Raw genomic sequence first — 21,376 nt, forward strand, 5'->3', positions numbered from 1 at the left:
CATGAAAAAAACCCATCTCTACTAAAAATACAAAACAAAGAAAAATGAACCAGGCATGGTGCCACATGCCTGTCATCCCAGTTACTCTGGAGGCTGAAGTGAGAGGATCACTTGAGTCCGCGAGGTGGAGGTTGCAGTGAGCCAAGATAGTGACACTGCACTCCAGACTGGGCAACAGAACCAGACTCCATCTCAAAAAAAAAAAAAAAAATGTTAATGCTACTCATCCAATAAAAAGGGGTTCAGAGAGAGTAAGCCATATGCCCAAGGCCACACAGCAACAAATGGCAGAACCGAAGTTTAAACCCAGGGCTCTCTAATGGCTGGACCACATCCTTCCCACTAGACCACAGAGGGGAACTGCCATTTTTATCTCTTTATGCAAATTGTTTTGTTTGTTTCTTTGACTTTTTGTTTGATTAGAATTCCTGCAATCCTTTTCCCTACACCCCCTGCCCTTTTTGGAGGGAACAATGTCACTTCATGCCAACAAGCACAACTCATAATATGTTAACCTCCTGAGTGTAGGAGTTATGGCTTCCTTATTTGTAGGAGCCCTGCCTGTGAAACCTCGGCCACCCAACTCTCTAAGTCTACAACAGAAGGCATCCTCAGAGCCTGCCCATTTTAACAAAGTCACTCAAGCCTAGCCCTCAAAAACCACCCCACTTCTTTTTCTTCTGCTGCCTGGAAATCTGCCCACTGAACCTGATACATGAGAAAATGCAGTGTTGACCTCAAGGCTTGAACACCTCGGGTTAAAATAAGGAATTCCAAGACCTAAATAAAACCCAGATCTGGCAGGGCATGGTAGCTCACACCTGTAGTCCCAGCATTTTGGGAAGCTGAGGCTTGAGACCAGGAATTCAAGATCAGCCTGGACAATGTAGTGAGACCCCCCATCTTTAAAAACTAAAAAATTTTTAAAGTAGCTCATTGTAGTGGTATACACCTGTAGTCCCAGCTTCTGGGGAGGCTTCAGGTGGGAGTATCACTTGGCCCCAGGAGGTCAAGGCTCCAGTGAGCTCTGATTGCACCACTGCATTCCAGCCTGGGTGGCAAAGTAAGACATTGTCACACACACATGCACACACACACACACACACACACAAAAGTGGGTGGTTGGGGTGGTTGGTTGGGTGGTTGATTTGAGATGGAGTTTCTCTCTTGTTGCCTAGGCTGGAGTAAAATGGTGTGATCTCGACTCACTGCAACCTCTACCTCCCGGGTTCAAGCGACTCTCCTGCCTCAGCTTCCCTAATAGCTGGGATTACAGGTACACACCACCATGCCCAGCTAATTTTTTGTATTTTTAGTAGAAACAGGGTTTCACCATGTTGGCCAGGCTGGTCTCGAACTCCTGACCTCATGTGATCCACCCATCTTGGCCTCCCAAAGTGCTGGGATTACAGGTGTGAGCCACCACGCCAGGCCAGAAAAATGCTGCTTACTGAACCCTCAGATTGACCAGACCCGAAGATCTTTCTAGAAGGAAGAGCTGGGAGCCCCATGAAGCTCCAGGGAAAGACATTTGGGCTCCTCTGCTGTGATTGAGGTGACTTTCCCTGACTGCACATCGTGGTAGAGCCTGGGACAAGAAAGCTGGAGGCAGAAGCCTCACCCACCACATCCCCGTCACCATGGAATAAAACTTAAAATCTGTATTTAAAAAAAAAAAAATGATAACTTAGCTGATGGGAAAAGTTGGCAGAGTTACTTTCAAACACCTGGAAATGTGTTTCCAAGCCTGGCTGCATTTTTTCATTTGCAGGGTATTTCATAAAATAGATGGCCCCACAACTAGAAATGCATTTTAAATTGATTGCTGCATCAATTCTAAGTGTATTTCCAGTGTGTCTTATAAATGCAGAAGGCAGCAACGGGTGCCTGGTGTGTGCCCTGCTGCCTGCTGACTCCTCAAAGGAAGCTTGTGATGTGGCCGGGGCCAGTTCTGGGCCCTGGATATAACTTCATTTGAGCTGCAGGTGGTGACCCGAGTGATCATGCTGCATTCCCTGGGTAAATCACTCTGCTGTAGCTCTGATTTGCATTCTCTGAGCTAATGCTCGACTTTAAAGTATGGGCCAGACTGGGCTGGGATCCAGGCTTCCTTCTTCCCTCCTATCTCCTTCTCACTGCTCCTCAGCACCAGTCTTTCTTGCTGCTTCTCTCCTCTTCCAGTGAGTCTGGGGGCTCTTTTGACCATCTTTCCTCCAAGTTTCTCTTTCCCTGCCTCTTTTTCTCAGCTCTGAACCTCCCATATTTGTCATGTGTGGTGTATTATTACTTGTCATTTATTTGTTCCCTGAATCTTGTCATAGTCAAAGTTTCTTCTTATCTTTTGCCTTCTGCATTTAGGAATGGTTTTTGAATCAAATGAGTGAATCAGTGAGTGAGTGACCAAATGAATGAATGAATAAATGAATTAGTGAATGAATGAGTGAATGCGCAGATGAGTGAGTGAATGAATGAGTGGATGAGTGAGTGATTGAGTGAATGAAAGAGTGAGTGAGTGGATGAGTAAGTATATGCATGAGTGAGTGGATGAGTGACTGAGGGAGTGAATGAGTGAGTGGACGGATGAGTGAGTTAGTGAATAGATGAGTGAATGCATGAGTGAGTGAATGAGTGAGTGAATAAGTGAATGAGAGAGTGAGTGAATGTGCAAGCAAGTGGACGTGTGGATGAATGAATGGGTGAATGAGTGAGTGCATGGGTGAGTAGGCGAGGTGGATGAATGAATGGGTGAATGAGTGAGTGCATGGGTGAGTAGGCGAGTGGATGAGTAAATGAATGAGTGAGTGAGTGAGTGGGTGAGTGAGTGAATGGGTGCATGAGTGAGTAAATGAGTGAGTGAGTGAATGACTGAACGAATGAGTGGGAGTGAAAGCATGAGTGAATATGTGAGTGAAGGCATGAGTGAGTGAACAAGTGGAGGAGTGAGTGAATGAGTGAGTGAGTGGGTAAGTGAGTGAGTGAATGATGTACGAGCAATTGGATGTGTGAGTGGATAATGAGTGGGCGAATGAGTAAGTGCATGGGTGAGTGAGCGAGTAGATGAGTGAGTGAAAGGATGAGTGAGTGAATGAGTGAGTGGATAAGTGAGTAAATGAGTGAGTGAGAGGTTGAGTGAGTGAATGGGTGAGCGAGTAAATGAGTGAGTGAGTGAATAAATGAATGAGTGAATGAATGAGTGAGTGGGAATGAATTCACGAGTGAGTGAATGAGTAGGGCCCCCCCTCCCCGCAGTCTCTCTAGAATATCCTCATTACCATGCTTTGCGGACTTTCCCTGGGGTTGACATCCAAAGGCATCCGTCCTGGCCTGGCCTAACCCTGTTGCAGGCTCCCTGGGGATTCTAGTGCCAGCGAGTGAGATGAGAAGATAATGAGGAAGATTTAAGGTCTGACTGTGGCTCCCACAGAATCTTCCACCTCCAGTTCTTGGCCATTCTCAGAGCAGGATTCATTTGATGATAACTGGTAACCTTTTCTACAAAACTCAAGGGCCCATCTCTTTCACTGAGAAGATTCTCGGGGCCGCTGGGCCCACCCCACACATTCACGTGCCAGCCCCAAGAGCTCCCCAGGGGCAGGATTCTGCTTGCTAATGTCCAGGTCTCTGGCAGTGCCTGTCCCGTGTCTGATTTTGCACCTCCCAAACTCTCTTAAATTCCCAAAACCAAAGAGTAACACAATTTCCTCCCACCTCTCTTCTTCCCGAATTTAATGTATGCACAAAAACACATGCTCTGTATCCACCTTGCAGTTGCTTTTGTGTCAAATCTCCAGGCTAGACGCCGGAAGGGGACTTGTTTATTCAGTCACGCTACAAAGGAGGGCCAGGCGCTGTGCTGGAAGGCGCCGATGGGTACATGAGAGGCCTCTTCCAAGGAATTCACAGCAGGTTGTAGGAACAAGCAATGGCAAAGAGGGTAAGAAGCACAAAGCGGGCCCAGCAGGCTGCCTCATGCCTGAAACCCCAGCACTTCGGGAGGCCAAGGCAGAAGGATCCCTTGAAGCCAGGAGTTCAAGGCCAGCCTGGGCAACACAGCAAGACTCCCATCTCTTAGTGGCGTGCACCTGTAACACTAGCGCTCTGGGAGGCTGTGGTGGAACAATCACTTGAGCCCAGGAGTTGGAGGCTGCAGTGAGCTATGATCACGCCACTGCACTCTACCCTGGATGACATAACAAGACCCCATCTGTAAAAAAATTAAAAATGTTCAAAAGAAGTAGTACAAAAGTTTGTCCTATGCCCAGCACAGCACACAGGTGGCACGAAGGGAAGGTCCTCACTCCGCTGGAGCAGTCAGACGAAACTGCAGAGTGGCCATCCCAGGCCCATCACAGCACTTAAGCTCACTACGTTCTTCTTGGTGGACTGATATTGAATGTTATTCTGTGATAAGGGAATGTTTTTGGGTTTTTTGTTTGTTTTTGAGATGGAGTCTTGCTCTGTCACCAGGCTGGAGTGCAGTGGCACGATCTCAGCTCACTGCAACCTCTGCCTCCCAGGTTCAAGCTATGTCCCCTGCCTCAGCCTCCTGAGTAGCTGGGATGACAGGTGCATGCCACCACATCCGGCTAATTGTTTTGTATTTTAGTAGAGATGGGGTTTCACCATGTTTGCCAGGATGGTCTTAATCTCCTCACCTTGTGATTTGCCCACCTCAGCCTCCCAAAATGCTGGGATTACAGGAGTAAGCCACCACACCCAGCCAACAGAATTTTTTATCACAAACATCAGAGCACTCAATTTAGCAAATATTTACTAAAAACTCACCCCATGCCAGATAGTGTGGCCCTAACAAGTCATGACACTGACATAGAGAACCCAAAGAGGGACAATGGACACCTCAAGTTGCTTCCAACCCAGACAATGAAATGACAGCCAAGACACTGAAGTACACAACAGTGAAAAAAATTCCATCCAGTGCACAGATGAAGCCAAGAGCCCATCTTTGAAAGCACAGAGACATCTTGAATTGGAATCAGCTGGTGTTCTCAATTGCTTGTCAGTCTCCTGTGGGGAAGGCAGATTTGCTGACCAGGCTTCAAAGGCAACAGCAGGAAAGGAGTATTTCCTTATCAAGGTCAGGGTATCCCCCTAGCCAGTCCTGCAGTAAGTCTGACTTGACAGGCATCCGCAAGGGTGACCTCGCTCTGGGATTTGGGTCTCACTGATTGGGTCCCGTCATGGCTCCTGGTAGCCATCAGAGCTGTCAATCAGCCCTGTGCACAGACCTGAAATCCAGATGGGGCCAATGCTCATAAAAAGTGGACGTGATGAATTGATGTGCATTTCAGAACCATTTGAATCTGTCACTTCTAATTGGGCTTTTATCAAAAGCTTTTCTGCAGTGGTGTTAGAAAAAAGGAGACCCGGGAAGCAGTGTCCTCTGGTAATACAAGGGTTGCGTGCCGTTCCACACTTCACTGTCTTGGTACAAATCTGAAGCCACTACAGATAAGCGTGGATTTATTCTGGGGCCTGATATTGGGTGGTGCTCTTGGTCCCTGAGTTCAGGAAACACCCTTTTAACTTCCTACTGATGCTCTCATCTTTCCTAAAAGGTATCAAACTGAACCTTTTTTTTTTTTTTTTTGAGATGGAGTCTTGCTCTGTCACCCAGGCTGGAGTGCAGTGGCGCTATCTCAGCTCACTGCAACCCCTACCTCCCAGGTTCAAGCAATTCTCCTGCCTCAGCCTCTTGAGCAGCTGGGATTACAGGTGTGCACCACCACACCCGGCTAATTTTTTTGCGTTTTTAGTAGAGACGGGGTTTCACCATGTTGGTCAGGCTGGTCTTGAACTCCTGACCTCATGATCTACCTGCCTCAGCATCCCAAAGTGCTGGGATTACGGCGTGCGCCACCGTGCCTGGCAAACACAGACATTTATATCTTCAGGAGCCACTGACCCATTGCTTGCATCAACTAAAAATGATACTGCCTCTTGGGGAGTTTCAGGCATGAATATTAGAGGCAGGCTGGTACCCGAAGGGATGCTTGGAGTGGCGAGCAGTGTTGTGGACTGAGGGGCTAGGCCTTGCTGGGGACGGTGGCCAGGAAGCTCAGCTGTGATGTGACATGGGGAGGAGATTGGGTGCATATGAAGGAATGAGAGTTGATGCCAGGAGAAACGCAGCTCAGGGGACAAGGCAGAGGCTGGAGGAGTGATGCCATTGACTGCACAGTGAGGAGCATGCTGGGGATTTGAAGCAGGGCACAGCAGGCAGGTGAGATAAATCATCCTGCCTACGCGCCGAAAGTCTGGAATGGCTAAACCAATAGATGAGGGTGTCTCCATGAGTTACAATTTCCTGGGTGATGCTTATCTCCTTGTGGTACTGCTCACCCCTCAGAGCCGCACCACTTGTTTCTGTCTGCTGCAGCACTTTAGACATGGGTAGTAGTAAATGCGGAGTCCTTATTGACCACTTGCCAGCTCTGGTTTTGTCTCTAGGAGAAAGGAATTGGAAGGAATAGATTGATAAGAGAGTTGCTCTGATTTCAGGGCCCAGGGGTCTGTGGCCATAACCAATAGGACTTAGAAAGTGTAGGTTGTATGTGGTACTTGTCTCTGCTAGGACTGTTTCCAGCTGCAAATAATAGAAATAGAATCAGATTTCTTACGTACTAGGGATTTTACTCTTCTCATGGACCAAGAACTCAAAGGTTAGCTGTCCAGGGCTGCCATCAATGACCTAGGTTCTTGTAGCATCCTAGTGAACCATCCTTAGAGTATGGCCCTGTCTTCACAGTCACAAAATAGCTGCTATGCCTCCAGGCATCACACCCACATTCCAGGTGGGAAGAGAAGGACAATAAAAGATTCTTCTCATCTGAATCTGCCTCCTTTTAAAGAGCCTTCCTAGATGTCTCATCCAGAAACTTCCACCTACATCTCATTGGCCAGAGTGGTGTCATGTAGCCACCTAGCTGCAAGGGATGCTGGAAATACAGGTTTTTGGATGGGCACAGTAACGCCCCAAACAAAACCGGTGATCTGTCAATAAGTAAAAGAGAATGGCTATTGGGCTGGCAGCTGGCAATGTCTGCCACTCTACTGCAAATTTAAAATGGTAATTGTTACTTTCAAAATATGTATCAGTGAAGCTCTGCTGATTGCTATGCACATGTTAATTGATGGGAAATATTATCTCAGGATTTCAGTTGAATGAGCTGAGATATACAGAGGTTAAAAAGTTAACTGGAATACCAGGCAGTAGTCTTGCAGGAGGAATTTTCTATCTGCTTCTGCAAGTGCCCTCTTTGTAGAATGAAAGGGATGGGGCAGATGGTATATGTAGGGATGGTTCTGGCTCTTTTCCATCAAGCTTTCATTTCAGGGCTGTAAACACTGAGGATGACTGGAGTCCGGGCATGTATCCATGTCTCCTTAATCTTTTCTCATGTGCAGTAGATCGTCCTTTTAAATAATCTCTTTCCCTTTTTTTGCTAGAAGCCCTTTCAATTAAGTGGAGGTTTCATTGGAATAATTAAACCCTGCATATCAAGCCATTCACTCCAATCATGCAGACAAATCAATTAACCAGAGATGCATTTATCTAACTGTCACCTCCTGGTCCCAGAGCTTTTGCACTGGGGCAGCTCTTCGAAAAAAGAGGTGTCTGCCCCCAAAGACAGCTCATTTCCAGAGGGCTCCCTGGGTTTGAAGCAATGGAAACCTTAATGTTTATTTTATTCAAGATTTGATATTTATTTGTATTTATCTGCTCAACAAATATATATATTGAACACCTACTAAGAGTGTTAGCTGCATCCTAAATTCTACTAGGGATACAGAGATGAGATAGACATGTGGCTAGTTGCTGGAACTCTCTGTGAGTGCCTCCGTTTCCTCTTCTATAAAATGAGGAGTGTAGGAGTATCTACCTCATAGAGTTGTTTTGTATATTAAATGAGATAATCCACATGGAGCATTTAGCAAGATATCTGGTAAATAGCTACTCCATATGCCTTTTCAGAGGTAGCTATTCAAGCATACGTTCCAGCGAAATGAGGGCTTAAATTAATAAAGAGGCTGGGCACAGTGGCTCACATCTGTAATCCCAGCACTTTGGGAGGCTACAGCGGGAAGATCACTTGAGGCCAGGAGTTTGAGACCAGGCTGAGTAACACAGTGAGACCCTGTCTCTACACACGCACACACACACACACACACACACACACACACACAGTAATAAAGAGGAAGATTTGGAGCTCAAGAAGCAAGGAATGTAATTGGTTCCATTAGATGCTATGCTTAATAAACATTAGCTGGGATGACTGCTAGTTTAATTAAGATCAGGCAATGTTGAGTGTTCAGGGAGCTGAGTAGGAATCTCTGCTCTTCCACTTATTGGCTGTGAGTTCTCAAACCATTATTGAACTCTCTGATTCTACCTTCTCATCCATAAAATGGGTGTAATAAAACCCACCTGATTGGGCTTCTGTGAAGATTAATCAAGGTGATGTCTGTGAAGAGGCAGGTACACAGTCAGCAGTTTCAGTTTAGGAAAGGGTGAGCTGACTCACAAGCATTGCAAAGGATGGAACATGGTGTGTGTGCATAGACTGAAAGATAACTATTTTGTTCTTCATACTGAAATGCATTATCCATATTTCCAATGACTGACACGTGCTTTTTAAATGTTTTATTTTTTTAATCAATGTAATACATGAGTCAGGCAAAGGAGCAAAATACGTTGCCAGGCATGTAATTCCAGCACTTTGGGAGGTCAAGCCAGGTAGATCACTTGAGTCAGGAATTCAAGACCACCCTGGGCAACATGACAAAAGTCCATCTCTATTATATTTTTTAATTAAAAAATTAAAAATAAGAAAGCAAAATGGGCTTGTAAGGAAAACATTATTCCCCAACCCAGCCAACATCATCCCCTATCCTGATTCCCAGAGGACAATCACTTTAAACTCTTCTTTAGGCCAAACGCAGTGGCTCATGCCTATGATCTCAGCACTTTGGGAGGCCCAGGCTGGTGGATCACTCAAGGTCAGGAGTTTGAGACCAGCCTGGCCAATACGGTGAAACCCCATCTCTACTAAAAATACAGAAATTAGCCAGACATGGTGCACACCTCTAAGTTTAGCTACTCAGGAGGCTAAGGCAGAAGAATTGCTTGAGCCTGGGAGGTAGAGGTTGCAGTGAGCCGAAATCATGCCACTGCACTCCAGCCTGGGCAATAGAATGAGTGAGACTCCATCTCAAAAAAAAACCAAAGAGCCAGGCACGGTGGCTCACACCTGTAATCCCAGCACTTTGGGAGGCCAAGGTGGGCAGATCACAAGATCAGGAGTTCAAGACCAGCCTGGCCAACTTAGTGAAATCCCATCTTTACTAAAAATACAAAAATTAGCTGGGTATGGTTGCAGGAGCCTATAATCCCAGCTACTTGGGAAGCCGAGGCATAAGAATTGTTTGAACCTGGGAGGCAGAAGTTGCAGTGAGCCAAGATTGTGCCACTGCACTCTAGCCTGGGCAACAGTGCGAGACTCTGTCTAAAAAAAAAACATCAGTGTTGTTTTCTTCTATTATTTCTTCTGTTGTTTACCCACTAGGCCTAAATGATATTTGCCTTGCTATTTGTTGATACATTAGTTTTAAGACATCATTGATTCACATATTGTTAGGTAGACGAGAAGTTAGCTCTTTTTTACTAATAACCCATTCAAAGCACTTCCCCTTCCTCTATTCTCTCATTACATTGGGTCACAATCTGTTGTGTTGACTCGTCTGTGGTGATTATATTGTTATAACTAGGTAAATATTGTTAACATGAAGGCAAGTTGTGTGCTGTGATTTTCTTTGTCTTTCTTGTGCTTTTGTTTTTTCCTGGAGTTAATATTGCCTCTATTTTTTTTCTTTGCACTTGCTCAGGATTTCTTTTAAATGTACCTATTCTTAATTTTCTCCCATCTGACTCTCAGATCTGTTACTTGCCTAACAATGTGATTTCCTAAATCATCCAATATATCAGAAAATTATTGTGGTTTTGCCCTGGCAACCTCTCACTTGTGGACCCTCCATAATCTTGCTGCAATCTTGGCCAATTGCTCCTGGCCACTTTGCCTTCATCCTGGGACTTTCCTTGCTGCTTCCCCAAGTAGATTCCTTGCTTTGTGAGCTCCATACTGTCCTCTTTATTGCTTACTCCCTCATTTTGCTGGATCATATCCCCTAGTAGCTTCCAATGAAAAGGTGCATAGGAGACAAATATTCAGAGTTCTCACTTTTCTGGAAATAATTTTATTCTATTTTCACACATAATAATTTGGGTGGATATAGGATCCTAGGTAAAAAAGTATTTTCCATCAAAAATGTGAAGGCACTGCTTCATTTTCTCCTAGCCTCCAGTTTTCGTTTGAGAAGTTTGGTGGCACATATGCTTCCATTCCTCTTCACATGGCCTGAGGTTTTCTCTTTGGAAGTTTGCAGAGTTTTTTCTTATTCCCTGGTGGCCAGAGTTTTTGAAACAATGTGCAATGAGAAGGTTCTTTTCCACTGATGGTACTAATATTCAGAGGGCCAATTAAGTCTGAAGTGTCATGTTCTTACATTCAGAGAATTCTCTAATATTAGTTTCTCTGATAATTTTATCCCTTGGTTTATATTCTATCCCCAGAAGATATATAACAAGAAGACACAGTCTTTGTAATCTCTTTTCAGGATTTCTATTTATTGGATATTAAACCTTCTAAACTGATCTCATTCCTTCCCTTCTTATCTTTCTTCTCTTTCACTTTTTATTTAACTTCTTGGGAAATTTCCTCAAGTTTATCTTCCAAGCCTTCTATTGATTTTAAATTTCTGCTGCCTTCTTTTTAATTGCCAAGAATTTCTTGTTCTTTGATTGTTCCTCTTCTTAGCACCCTACCATTGCTTTATGGATGCAATGCTTCATTTCATTGCTCAATGGTTCTTAATTATCAGTTTATATTTTGGGGATTTCCTGTGAGAAACGGTCTCACTCTGTTGCTCGGGCTGGAGTGCAGTGGTGCAAACATGGCTCACTGCAGCCTCCATCTCCTGGGCTCAAGCAGTCCTCCTACCTCTGCCTCCTGTGTAACCAGGACTACAGGTGTACATCACCAAGCCCAGCTAGTTTTTTTATTTTTTTGTAGAGACAGTGTCTGGCTATATTGTCCAACCTGGCCTCAAATCCCTGGGCTCAAGCAATCTTCCCACCTTGGCCTTTTTGGTTTTTTTCTTTGGAAGTTTCTAGGGTCTTTTCTTATTCCCTGATGGCCAGAATTTTTGCAACGATGTGCACTGAAAAGGCTCTTTCCACTGATTGTACTAATCATTAAAGGGCCAATTAAGTCTGAAGTCTCATGTTCTTACATTCAGAGAATTCTCTAATATTATTTCTCTGATAATTTCTGGGATTCCCCAAAGTAATAGGATTATAGGTGGGAGCCATGGCACCCAGCAAGGTTATGTTTTTTAAATTTTTCTCTTATTCTATTCATTATCTGCTTCTAGTAGGTTCCTTGTGTCCATGTGACCCTTTTGATCTCTGCCTTTCATGTGGAGACTTTCCTCAACCATCAATTGATCCTTGGCTCTCTATTTATTCTTAAGTGAGGGGCAACAAAACCCAGCATTTTCCAGAGGGGCACGGTGGCCCAGCCCTTTGGGAGGCTAAGGCAGGTAGATCACGAGGTCAGGAGTTCAAGATGAGCCTGGCCAAATGGTGAAACACTATCTCTACTAAAAATACAAAAATTAGCTGAGCATGGTGTTGCATGCCTGTAATCCCAGCTACTCAGGAGGCTGAGGCAGGAGACTCACTTGAACCTAGGAGGCAGAGGTTGCAGTGAGCCGAGATCACACCACTGCACTCCAGCCTGGGCAACAAGAGCAAGACTCCATCTCAAGAAAAACAAAAACAAAAAACAGCCAGGCTCAGTGGCTCACACCTATAGTCCCAGCACTTTGGGAGGCCAAGGTGGGTGGATCATGAGGTCAGGAGATCCATCCTGGCTAATATGGTAAAACCCCATCTCTGCTAAAATACAAAAAACTAGCCAGGCATAGTGACACATGCCTGTAGTCCCAGCTACTTAGGAGGCTGAGGCAGGGGAATCACTTGAACCCGACAGGCGAAGAGGTTGCAGTGAGCTGAGATTGTGCCACTGCACTCCAGCCTGGGCAACAAGAGCAAGGCTCCACCTCCAAAAAAAAAGGAAAACTAGCATTTTGTTTGTCAACTAACGGGCTTCGTTGTGGGGTGAATGGACATTGATTGTGCTTGGAAAACACCAACACGAGGCGTCTACAGCGCACTAAGCAATTGATTCCTCTTTTGGGAAGCAATAGTTGTTCTTTTTAACCTTGAGCCAATGTCTGCCAACTTAGAGCACAGTTTTCACTCTGTCTTAAGCTGGTGTGTTAAATGACATTTCAGGGAGCTTTTGCACATTTACTTTCTGGTTACAGCCCTTTAAAAAGGTAAACTTGAAAAAGATGCTATATAGTAGCAATCAAGGGGAAGTCAGAAAACCTTGAGTCCAAATTCTACCTTTATACTAGTTATGTGAACTTGAACTGCCTCTTTAAACTTTTTTTTTTTTTTGAGACAGGGTCTCCCTCTATCAACCAGGTTGGAGTGCAGTGGTACAATCTTGGCTTAGCCTTGACCTCCCAAGCTTAAGTGATCCTCTTGCCTCAGTCTCCCAAGTAGCTGGGACCACAGGCATGTGCTACCACACCCAGCTACTTTTTGTTTTTTTTTATAAAGACAGAGTTTTGCCATATTGCCCAGGCTGGTTTTAAACTCCTGAGCTCAAGTGATCGACCCACCTCAGCCTCCCAAAGTGCTGGCATTACAGGCATGAGCCACCATGCCCAGCCCTCTCTAAGCTTATGTTTTCTTGGCTGTAAGGTGGTGGTGATGATGATGATGATGATGATGATGATGATACCACCTACCTCAAAGAGTTCTGAAGGTTCATCCGTGGCGCCTAACAAAGTGTCTGGCACACAGCGGATAGTCTGTAAGCAGGAGGGTTGATGTTTGGTCAGTTGCATGTTATACCTATGAGCCAGTCTTGCAAGTGGTCCAGAAATTGACTTTTAATCCTAGACATCTTCCCTGACCTGAGGACCAAGTTCCCAAATGCTGTCATCAAAATTCTAAGGGCAGAAATAGCCCAGCCTCAGTATTGGTTTTCTATGCCTCAGTTTTCCCAACCTACATTGACATAGTGAGTGGAGGGTAGGGTGGAAGAACAAGAGTAGTTGTCCAAGGCTGTTTCTCCTTTCTTGTAATTAAAATCTTTCTTTTCTTTCTCTTGGAGACAGGGTCTTGCTCTGTCATCCAGGCTGGAGTGCAGTGGCGCAATCATAGTTCACTGTAGCCTCAACCTCCTGGGCTCAAGCCATCCTCCCACCTGAGACTACAGGTATATGCTACCAGGCCCAGATACTTTTTTAAATTATTTTTTGTAGAGATTATTTTTTGTATGTTGCCCCAAGCTGGTCTTGAACTCCTTGTCTCAAGTGATCCTCCCATCTCAGCTTCTCAAAGTGCTGGGATTACAGGCATGAGCCATCATGCCTGGCCACAATTAAAATCTTCCTTACTATTTTTTTTTTTTTTTTTTTTTTTTGAGTCGGAGTCTTGCTCTGTTGCCAGGCTGGAGTGCAGTGGTGCAATCTCAGCTCACTGCAACCTCCGCCTCCTGGGTTCAAGCGATTCTTCTGCCTCAACCTCCCGAGTAGCTGGGACCACAGGCGTGTGCCACCACATCCAGCTAATTTTTGTATTTTTAGTAGAGACGGGGTTTCACCATGTCGGCCAGGATGGTCTCGATCTCTTGACCTTGTGATCTACCCACCTTGTCCTCCCAGAGTGCTGGGATTACAGGCGTGAGCCACTGCGCCCAACCCTTTACAATTTTTTTAAAGCCTTTTTTTTTTCTAATGATAGACATATTCTCTTTTTTAAAAAATGCAGATGGTATAATTTCCCTTTGTGTTTGCTGACTAGCCTGTGGATGGCTCTGCCGCCTTTGCAGAGGCCCTTGGCTCTGTGATTCCCCTCTCTACCCAGCCCCAGCCCACGGCCCTGTCGCAGCCACAAAGCAGGGAGCCCTTGAGAAGACCAAGGAGATGGTGTCCTCTGGAGATGCCTGTTGGCACCACCTCCCTGGGGCCAAGGGCCTCTGACAGTTCACTCCAACCCCAGCCGATGCCCAACAGGAACAGCTCCTGGCAGCCCTGGGAGACCTCATGTCACCTGTGATTAGTCTTCAAAGCCAAAACCAAGCAAGCCCTGATTAAACATCAGTGTCCCAGGGTCCCTGTCACTCCTGTATGGAGCTGTCCTAGAGCAGAAGCCTGAGGCCCCCCCAACCAGGTTCCAAGCATCTTTGAGGACAGGCATAAGGCTCCTTCCACCATACCAGGGTTTAAACCTCACCTTTCCCTCTTACCATAATTGTGCCACCTCACTGCAGCCTGGGCAACAGAGTGAGATCCTGGCCTCCTTTCTCTGAAGAACTGACCCTTCCCCAAAAAATGCAAACCCCTAGCAGGACTGCTGGATGGCTGAGCAGGGCATTAGCGGCGGCCTTGTCAGTTACCATAAGGAACACCGCCTTTGGGAAATTACAGCGTGTATAGGCTATGGCATATTCCTGCCCAAACCCATGGCAGGCTGGAGGCTAAAGACATAATTCATAGTGAAGGGAACTCTTTGGAGTTTGGGAATGGGGTTTACTGCTTTTGACCTAATGAATTAGCAGCTGATTAGAGCAGCTCCAGTCTGCAGAGGTTTCCATCAAAGATCTTCCACACTAACCACGAGCAAGCCCAAGGTTGCCATATTCTCTCCTCCCCACCATTCCCAGGGGTCTCAGGACCTGTGTCAGTGGCTTCCCAGGCTGTCCGCTCCACTGGGTGGAATAGAAGCCCTTCTCCCCCTGCAGGCCCCTGCTGTGGTCCACTCTGCCAATGTCATCTAGGGCGACACGTCCCTCAGGACTTCATGGCCTTTTCTTCCAAAGCAGAGCATCCCTTTGACCCCAGAACAATTCCCTTTCTCTCCAACCTCTGCCTCCTGCTCCAAGGCTGATTATCTTTTCCTTTTCAGGTTCCAGGCATTGCAAGTCCAGATGCAACGGGAGCCTGGCTCGAGGGAAAACAAGATCCGGCCGGAAGACGTAAAAGTCACATCCCAATGACGGAATAGCAGCCCCTGTTGTGAGCACTCCTCCATGCCGGGTACTTGGCATCTGTTACCCCCTGTACTTCTCTGTATATTATGTAGAGACAGGGTCTTGTTCTATAACCTGGGCTGGAGGGCAGTGATGTGATCATAACTCACTGCAGCCTCCACCTCCTTGGCTCAAGAGATCCTCCCACTTTAGCCTCACAAGTAGCTGGGACCACAGGCATACACAACCATATCTGGTGAATTTTTAATTTTTTTGTAGAGACAGGGTCTTGCTATATTGCCCAGACTGGTCTCAAATTCCTGGGCTCAAGCAGTCCCCCTGCCTCTACCACCCAAAGCCCTGAGATTACAGGCATGAGACACTGTACCTGGCCATTCCTTTACATTGGGAAAAAGGAAAATGAGGGTGACCTGAGACTTGGCGGAGGGGTGAGGGTGGTGGGGGGAGGGAAGAGCAAGAATCAGGCTGACACCAGTTAGAGCTTAGAAGATAATCAGAGAAAATGCTGGTGGGCCAGAGATACAGTTGTGATAAGATTGTGGGACTAGCAGAAGACACAGCTCACAGGGCCTGAAGATCAAGGTCAAGATGTTGAACATAGGCCAGGCATGGTGGCTCACACCTGTACATCCCAACATTTTGAAAGGCCAAGGCGGGCGGATCATCTGAGTTTGGGAGTTTGAGACCAGCCTGGCCAACATGGCGAAACCCTGTCTCTACAAAAAATACAAAAATTAGCCAGGCGTGATGGTGGGCATCTGTAACCCCAGCTACTCAGGAGGCTGAGGCAGGAGAATCGCTTGAACCTAAGAGGCAGAGGCGAGATCATGCCTTTGCACTCCAGCCTGTGCAAAAGAGCAACACTGTCTCAAAAAAAAAAAACTGACCATGGCTTGGTATGGTAGTCATGCCTATAACCCCAACACTTTGGGAGTCCAAGGTGAGAAGATCATTGGGCCCAGGAGTTTCAGACCAGCCTGGGCAACATAGCAAGACCCCATCTCTACAAAAATGACTTTTAAAATATTAGTTGGGCATGGTGGTGTGTGCCTGTGGTCCCAGCTATTCAGTAGGCAGAGGCAGGCAGGATTGCTTAAGCTTGGGAGGCAGAGGCTGCAGTAAGCTGAGATCAGGCCACTGCATTCCAGCCTGGGCAATAGAGCAAGGCTCTATCTCAAACAAAAAAAGATTAGAACTTTATGATAACAGCAAGAGGAAGCCACACTAGAGGACTTGAATGAGTGAGTAGGGACATGAGGCCAGCAGCTCTCATGGAACTCATCCTCGGGTGGGTCATCTCCTGGTGTTTTGCTTCCCAGGAAAGGTGAGCAACATAGCACTCCTGTGGAGCCTGGCCTAGTGGCCTGGCACCTGCTTTTCAGCCGTTTGCAGAGAGACTGGTATGGCCTAGGACCTGCCTCACACTGGAAGTCAAACCGTGCCAAAGGTTGGGTCCAGGTTGAGACAAGCTCCAGGTAAGACAGGTAGGGAGGGACCATCCAATCTGCAAGCCTGTTAAAAATTCAGAGCCTCAAGGTCTCCAGGCGCATCTCTGAGAAAACTGCTTTCAAAGAAACTTCCTAGAGCTTGCCACAGCAACTGGGTTCAACCCCAGTGATAGGGCTGAGTCAGGCTGAGTTACAGGGAAGTGTTAGAAGAGAAAACACATTTCGAATCATGTCTGAGACTTTTTTTTTCTTTTGAGGCTGGCTACACTCTCTGTAGATTTTTTCCATGAATTATTTCATATATATAATGTGTATCTGTGAGACAGAGAACAATGAAATAGACACTCATGTCCTCAGTTGAAACATAATTCCCTGTATCACCAATGTCCCCAGGGGACCTTCTGAGGTCATATCTGTCTGGCTGCCCCTCCCCAGGAGAAGCTACCAATATGATCTTTATCAGTTCCTTGCTTCTTAGTATAGTTTTGCCAGATATTCTTAACAGTAGAGTTTCATTTCCTATGTTTAAAAAAAAAATTTTTTTTTGAGATAGGGTTTTACTCTGTTTCCCAGGCTGGAATGCAGTGATATGATCATAGCTCCCTGCAGCCTTGACCTGGTCTTAAGCAATCCTTCCACCTCAGCCTTCTGGGTATCAAGGACTACAAGCATGCAACCCCACACCCAGCTAAGTTTTTATTTTTTTTGTAGCGATGGGGTCTCACTATATTGTCCAGGCTGGCCTCAAACTCCCAGTTTCCCATCTTGGCCTCCTAGAGTGCTGGAATTTCAGGCATGAGCCATCTCATTAGCCTTGTTTTATTTATTATTATTAATTTTTTTTTGAGACAGAGTTTTGCTCTTGTTGCCCAGGCTGGAGTGCAATGGCATGATCTTGGCTCACTGCAACCTCCACCTACTGGGTTCAAACGATTCTCCTGCCTCAGCCTCCCAAGTAGCTAGGATTACAGGCACCCACCACCACACCCAACTAATTTTTTCTATTTATAGTAGAGACAGGGTTTCACCATGTTGACCAGGCTGGTCTTGAACTCCTGACCTCAGGTGATCCGCCCACCTCGGCCTCCCAAAGTGCTGGGATTACAGGTGTGAGCCACCGCGCCCGGCCTTTTTAAGATTTTTAGAGACTGGGTCTCGCTGTTTCCTAGGCTGCAGTACAGTGGCGCCATCATAGTTTACTGCCTCCTTGACCTCCTAGGCTCAAGTGATCCTCCTGCCTCATGAGTAGCTGGGACTACAGGTATGTGCCACCGTGCCCAGCTAATTTATTTTTATTTTTTGTGGAGATGGGGCTTTGCTGTGTTTTCCAGGCTGGTCTCAAACTTCTGGCCTCAAGCAATCCTCCCACGTGGGCCTCCCAAAGTGCTGAGATTATAGGCATGAGCCACAGTGCCTGGCCTGTTTTTGAAGTATTTATAGACGGTTTTTTTGTTGTTGTTTTTTTTTCAGAGATGGGGTTTCACTGTCTTGGCCAGGATGGTCTCGATCACTTGACCTCGTGATCCACCTGCCTCGGCCTCCCTAAAGTGCTAGGATTACAGGCATGAGCCACCGTGCCCAGCCTATAGACAGTTTTATATCATGCATCTTCTGAAGCTTGCTTTTTCGTTCAACATCATGTTCCAGAGGTTCACCCTAGTCCCTGGAGAAAGGCTATGTCCCTGCTAATGCACATGGTCATATTTCTTTCCATTTTCACAGCTGTGGAGTGTGCCAGCATTGAATACACAGGTTATTTACCCATGCTGTTGCACTAGATCTGTGTGTGGTTTCTGGTTTTGGATACATGGTGCTGCTGTCGAACATTCTTGCACAGGTGTCTGCACAGGACGCACATGGGTAGAATTTCTCCAGGGATCATATCTAGAAGGGACTCCTGGCTTGTGTGTTCTGCATGTTCAACCCTCCTAGGTGAAGCCAACTTGTTTTCCAGTTCTTGCATTCTTTTCATCCAGTAACAAATGTCTGCAGGTGAGCCCCTGCTGGGGACAGAGGTACAATAGCATCCTTATTCTGTCCCTCCAAGTGAGAACAGATGCTCCTGGATCGTGGCTTTGGATCTTTGTGATATGAACTCATCCTTCACCTGGCTGCTGTATCTTGCCTCTCCCTCTGCCAAGCAAACTCCCATTCAAAATGCTCCCTGCTGTCCAAGAAGGGGAACCTGAGGGAGGTCTTTACATGGAGGAGGCCTGGGCGGGAATCCCTGACTTGCTGTGTGGCCCTCAGCAAGTTGCCAGGGCTCTCTGCTTCTTGGTTTCCTTGTCTACAAAATACGGGTGAGCATGTCCACCTCTCAGAGCCACTGTGATCATTATATGAGATGATTTCTTTCTTTCTTTTTTTAGAAACAGTCTTGCTCTGTTGCCAGGGCTGGAGTGCAGTGGTATGATTGGGGCTCACTGCAAGCTCTGCCTCCTGGGTTCAAGTGATTCTCCTGCCTCTGCCTCCCAAGTAGTTGGGACTACAGGTGCCCACCACCATGCTCAGCTGATGTTTTGTATTTTTAGTAAAGATGGGTTTCACCATGTTGGCCAGACTGGTCTCAAACTCCTGACCTCAAGTGATCTGCCTGCCTCGGCCTCCCAAAGTGCTAGGATTGTGGGAATAATCACCACACCCAGCCAAATGAGATAATTTCTATAAAGAGTAAGGCACAGTGCCTGGCGCAGCAGCCCAGAGAAGCAGAGGGGAAGCACTTCCTGTTCTGCTGCAGGGTGTGTGGCTGCCTTCTCTGCAGGGTTCCAGAGGATGCTGTTCCTCCCACCGGGGCTTGTGTGGGCGGCTGACTCTTACCACCAAACTCTGAGCAGCTCGCTCAGGGGCTGTGTGGGAAATGTCTCTGCACCCTCTGTACCCAGCACAGTGCTCAGCACAGAGCCAGTTCTCACCCAAGTCAGCTGAGGATGAATAGGCTCTTTCACTCCAGGCACCCACTAACTAGTCCGCATTCCCAAGTTCACCTTCACCTCTGGTTGCTAAGCAACTATGCTGCACTGGGGCATAAATGATGGGGCAGGTTTCAATGATATTCAGGGTCTGTGATTTCGTTGCATCTGAGGTAGGAGAGTCTCTTAGCCAGGCACGGAAGTGTGGGCCTTTAGTCCCAGCTGCTTAGGAGACTGAGGTGGGAGGATCACTGGATGTCAAGGCTGCAGAGAGCTACAGGGAGGTAGGAGGGTCCCTTTCATCTCTGCTTTGGAAAGAAGATTTTGCCCAGTTATTTCCTGCTTAGCTGACAGGCTGCTGAGGTGGCTGTACCGGGTCACCCTAGTCCCTGGAGAAAGGCTATGTCCCTGAGCACTCTTGTAACAGATGGTTGGCATGTGCCAACTACAACCTCCTTGTCCATGAAGGCTGGTAAGAAGTGCTTCTTGGTCCATCCAGACCTGTCTGTCTTCCTGCCTTGAGCTGCTGTTTAATTCCTAGGCACGTGCCTTCTGACCCCCCGAAAAGTATAAGCTCCTTAACACCTGACTTTTGGCTCTTGTGCATTCATGGTCATGGTGCTGAGCAAGTCTTTGTACTAAGTAGATGCTTTCATTAGTTAGGAGGCTTCAGGCTGCAAATCACAGTAGACCCAACTTCACAAGGCTTGGGACAAAGAGCATTTATATCTTGAAGGTGAATCCTCAGGATGGCAGAGCAGAGAGCTGGAAAGACCTTCAGTGTTTAATGTCACCGGAGGGTTACAGGCTGAGGTGCAGTGACCCAAACCATCACATCCACCTTTACACACTCACAACTAAAAGCCAAAGGACAAGGAGTCCCTTCCTGGGGTTCCTGTTAAAGATCAAGGAAAACCTCCAGAGCCACCCCCAGTGCATGTCTGTAGGTTGCATGGCCAAAAGCACTTGACGCGCTGGTTCCTAGACCACTGGTACAGACCAAACGAGGGCTGCTCTTTGCAGCTCAAAAGATATCAAGCCTCGCTGAAGCATCAGACTGCCTGGTTCCTGTGGGGGCAGGGTAGGGAAGGATTCCGTTAGCAGGAAGTCAGGGGGCAGTGTAGAGAGACACCAGCAATGCCTGCCACCTTGTCAATAGATAATTCATTGAATAAAATTCTTAGGCTGTCCACTTCTTGAAAATAAGAAAAGCAGGTACATTTTTCTTTGTGAATGCAAATGATCATGTGTTCAGGTTGTCAGAATGAGCAGTTGTCATGGCATGTCTATGGTGTTGCTGGCTGTGACTCAGGTAGCTAGTGCCATGTGTTAGCAAAAGGCTCTTAGAGGTCAGGACTTAAGGCAGTGAAGCAAAGAGGTTGTCATCTATGCAAAGTTCATTGGATTGAATGGAGAATGAATCCTCATTTTTGATTACTTTAAATCCAGTTTTGCTCATAACAGCAAATAGGAATTTTTACTCAAGGCACTTTGGTTGCAGGGAACAAAATCCCACTTGAAATACCTCAAATTGGCCAGGCAAGGTGGCTCATGCCTGTAATCCCAGTGCTTTGAGAGGCTGAGGTGGGAAGATCATTTGAGGCCAGGAGTTTGAGACTAGCCTAGGCAAACTATAGCATGGTGGCCCATGCCTGTAGTGAGACCCTGTCTCTATAAAAAATGTTAAAAATAGCCGGGCATGGAGGCACACACCTGTGGTCCTAACCACTTAGGGGGCTGAGGTGGGAGGACTGCTTGAGCCAAGGAGTTTGAGGCTACCATGAGCTATGATTGCCCCCCTGCATCCCAGCGT

General features: G+C 46.6%; 1 protein-coding gene across 3 annotated transcripts in view; it reads left to right on the forward strand.

Moving 5' to 3' along the window:
- The window catches only part of CARD11 (caspase recruitment domain family member 11), a 140,223-nt gene that overhangs the window by 72,576 nt on the left and 46,271 nt on the right, over window positions 1-21,376 (forward strand). For all 3 annotated transcript variants that reach the window (XM_035283207.2, XM_054249011.2, XM_035283213.3), the window contains exon 2: window positions 15,122-15,252. In XM_035283207.2, the coding sequence (XP_035139098.1) occupies window positions 15,246-15,252 (7 nt within the window). In that variant the 5' untranslated portion in view covers window positions 15,122-15,245. The remainder of the gene's footprint in view (window positions 1-15,121; window positions 15,253-21,376) is intronic.

The sequence above is a fragment of the Callithrix jacchus genome, chromosome 2, assembly GCF_049354715.1.
Source record: "Callithrix jacchus isolate 240 chromosome 2, calJac240_pri, whole genome shotgun sequence".
Taxonomy (NCBI): Eukaryota; Metazoa; Chordata; class Mammalia; order Primates; family Cebidae; genus Callithrix; species Callithrix jacchus.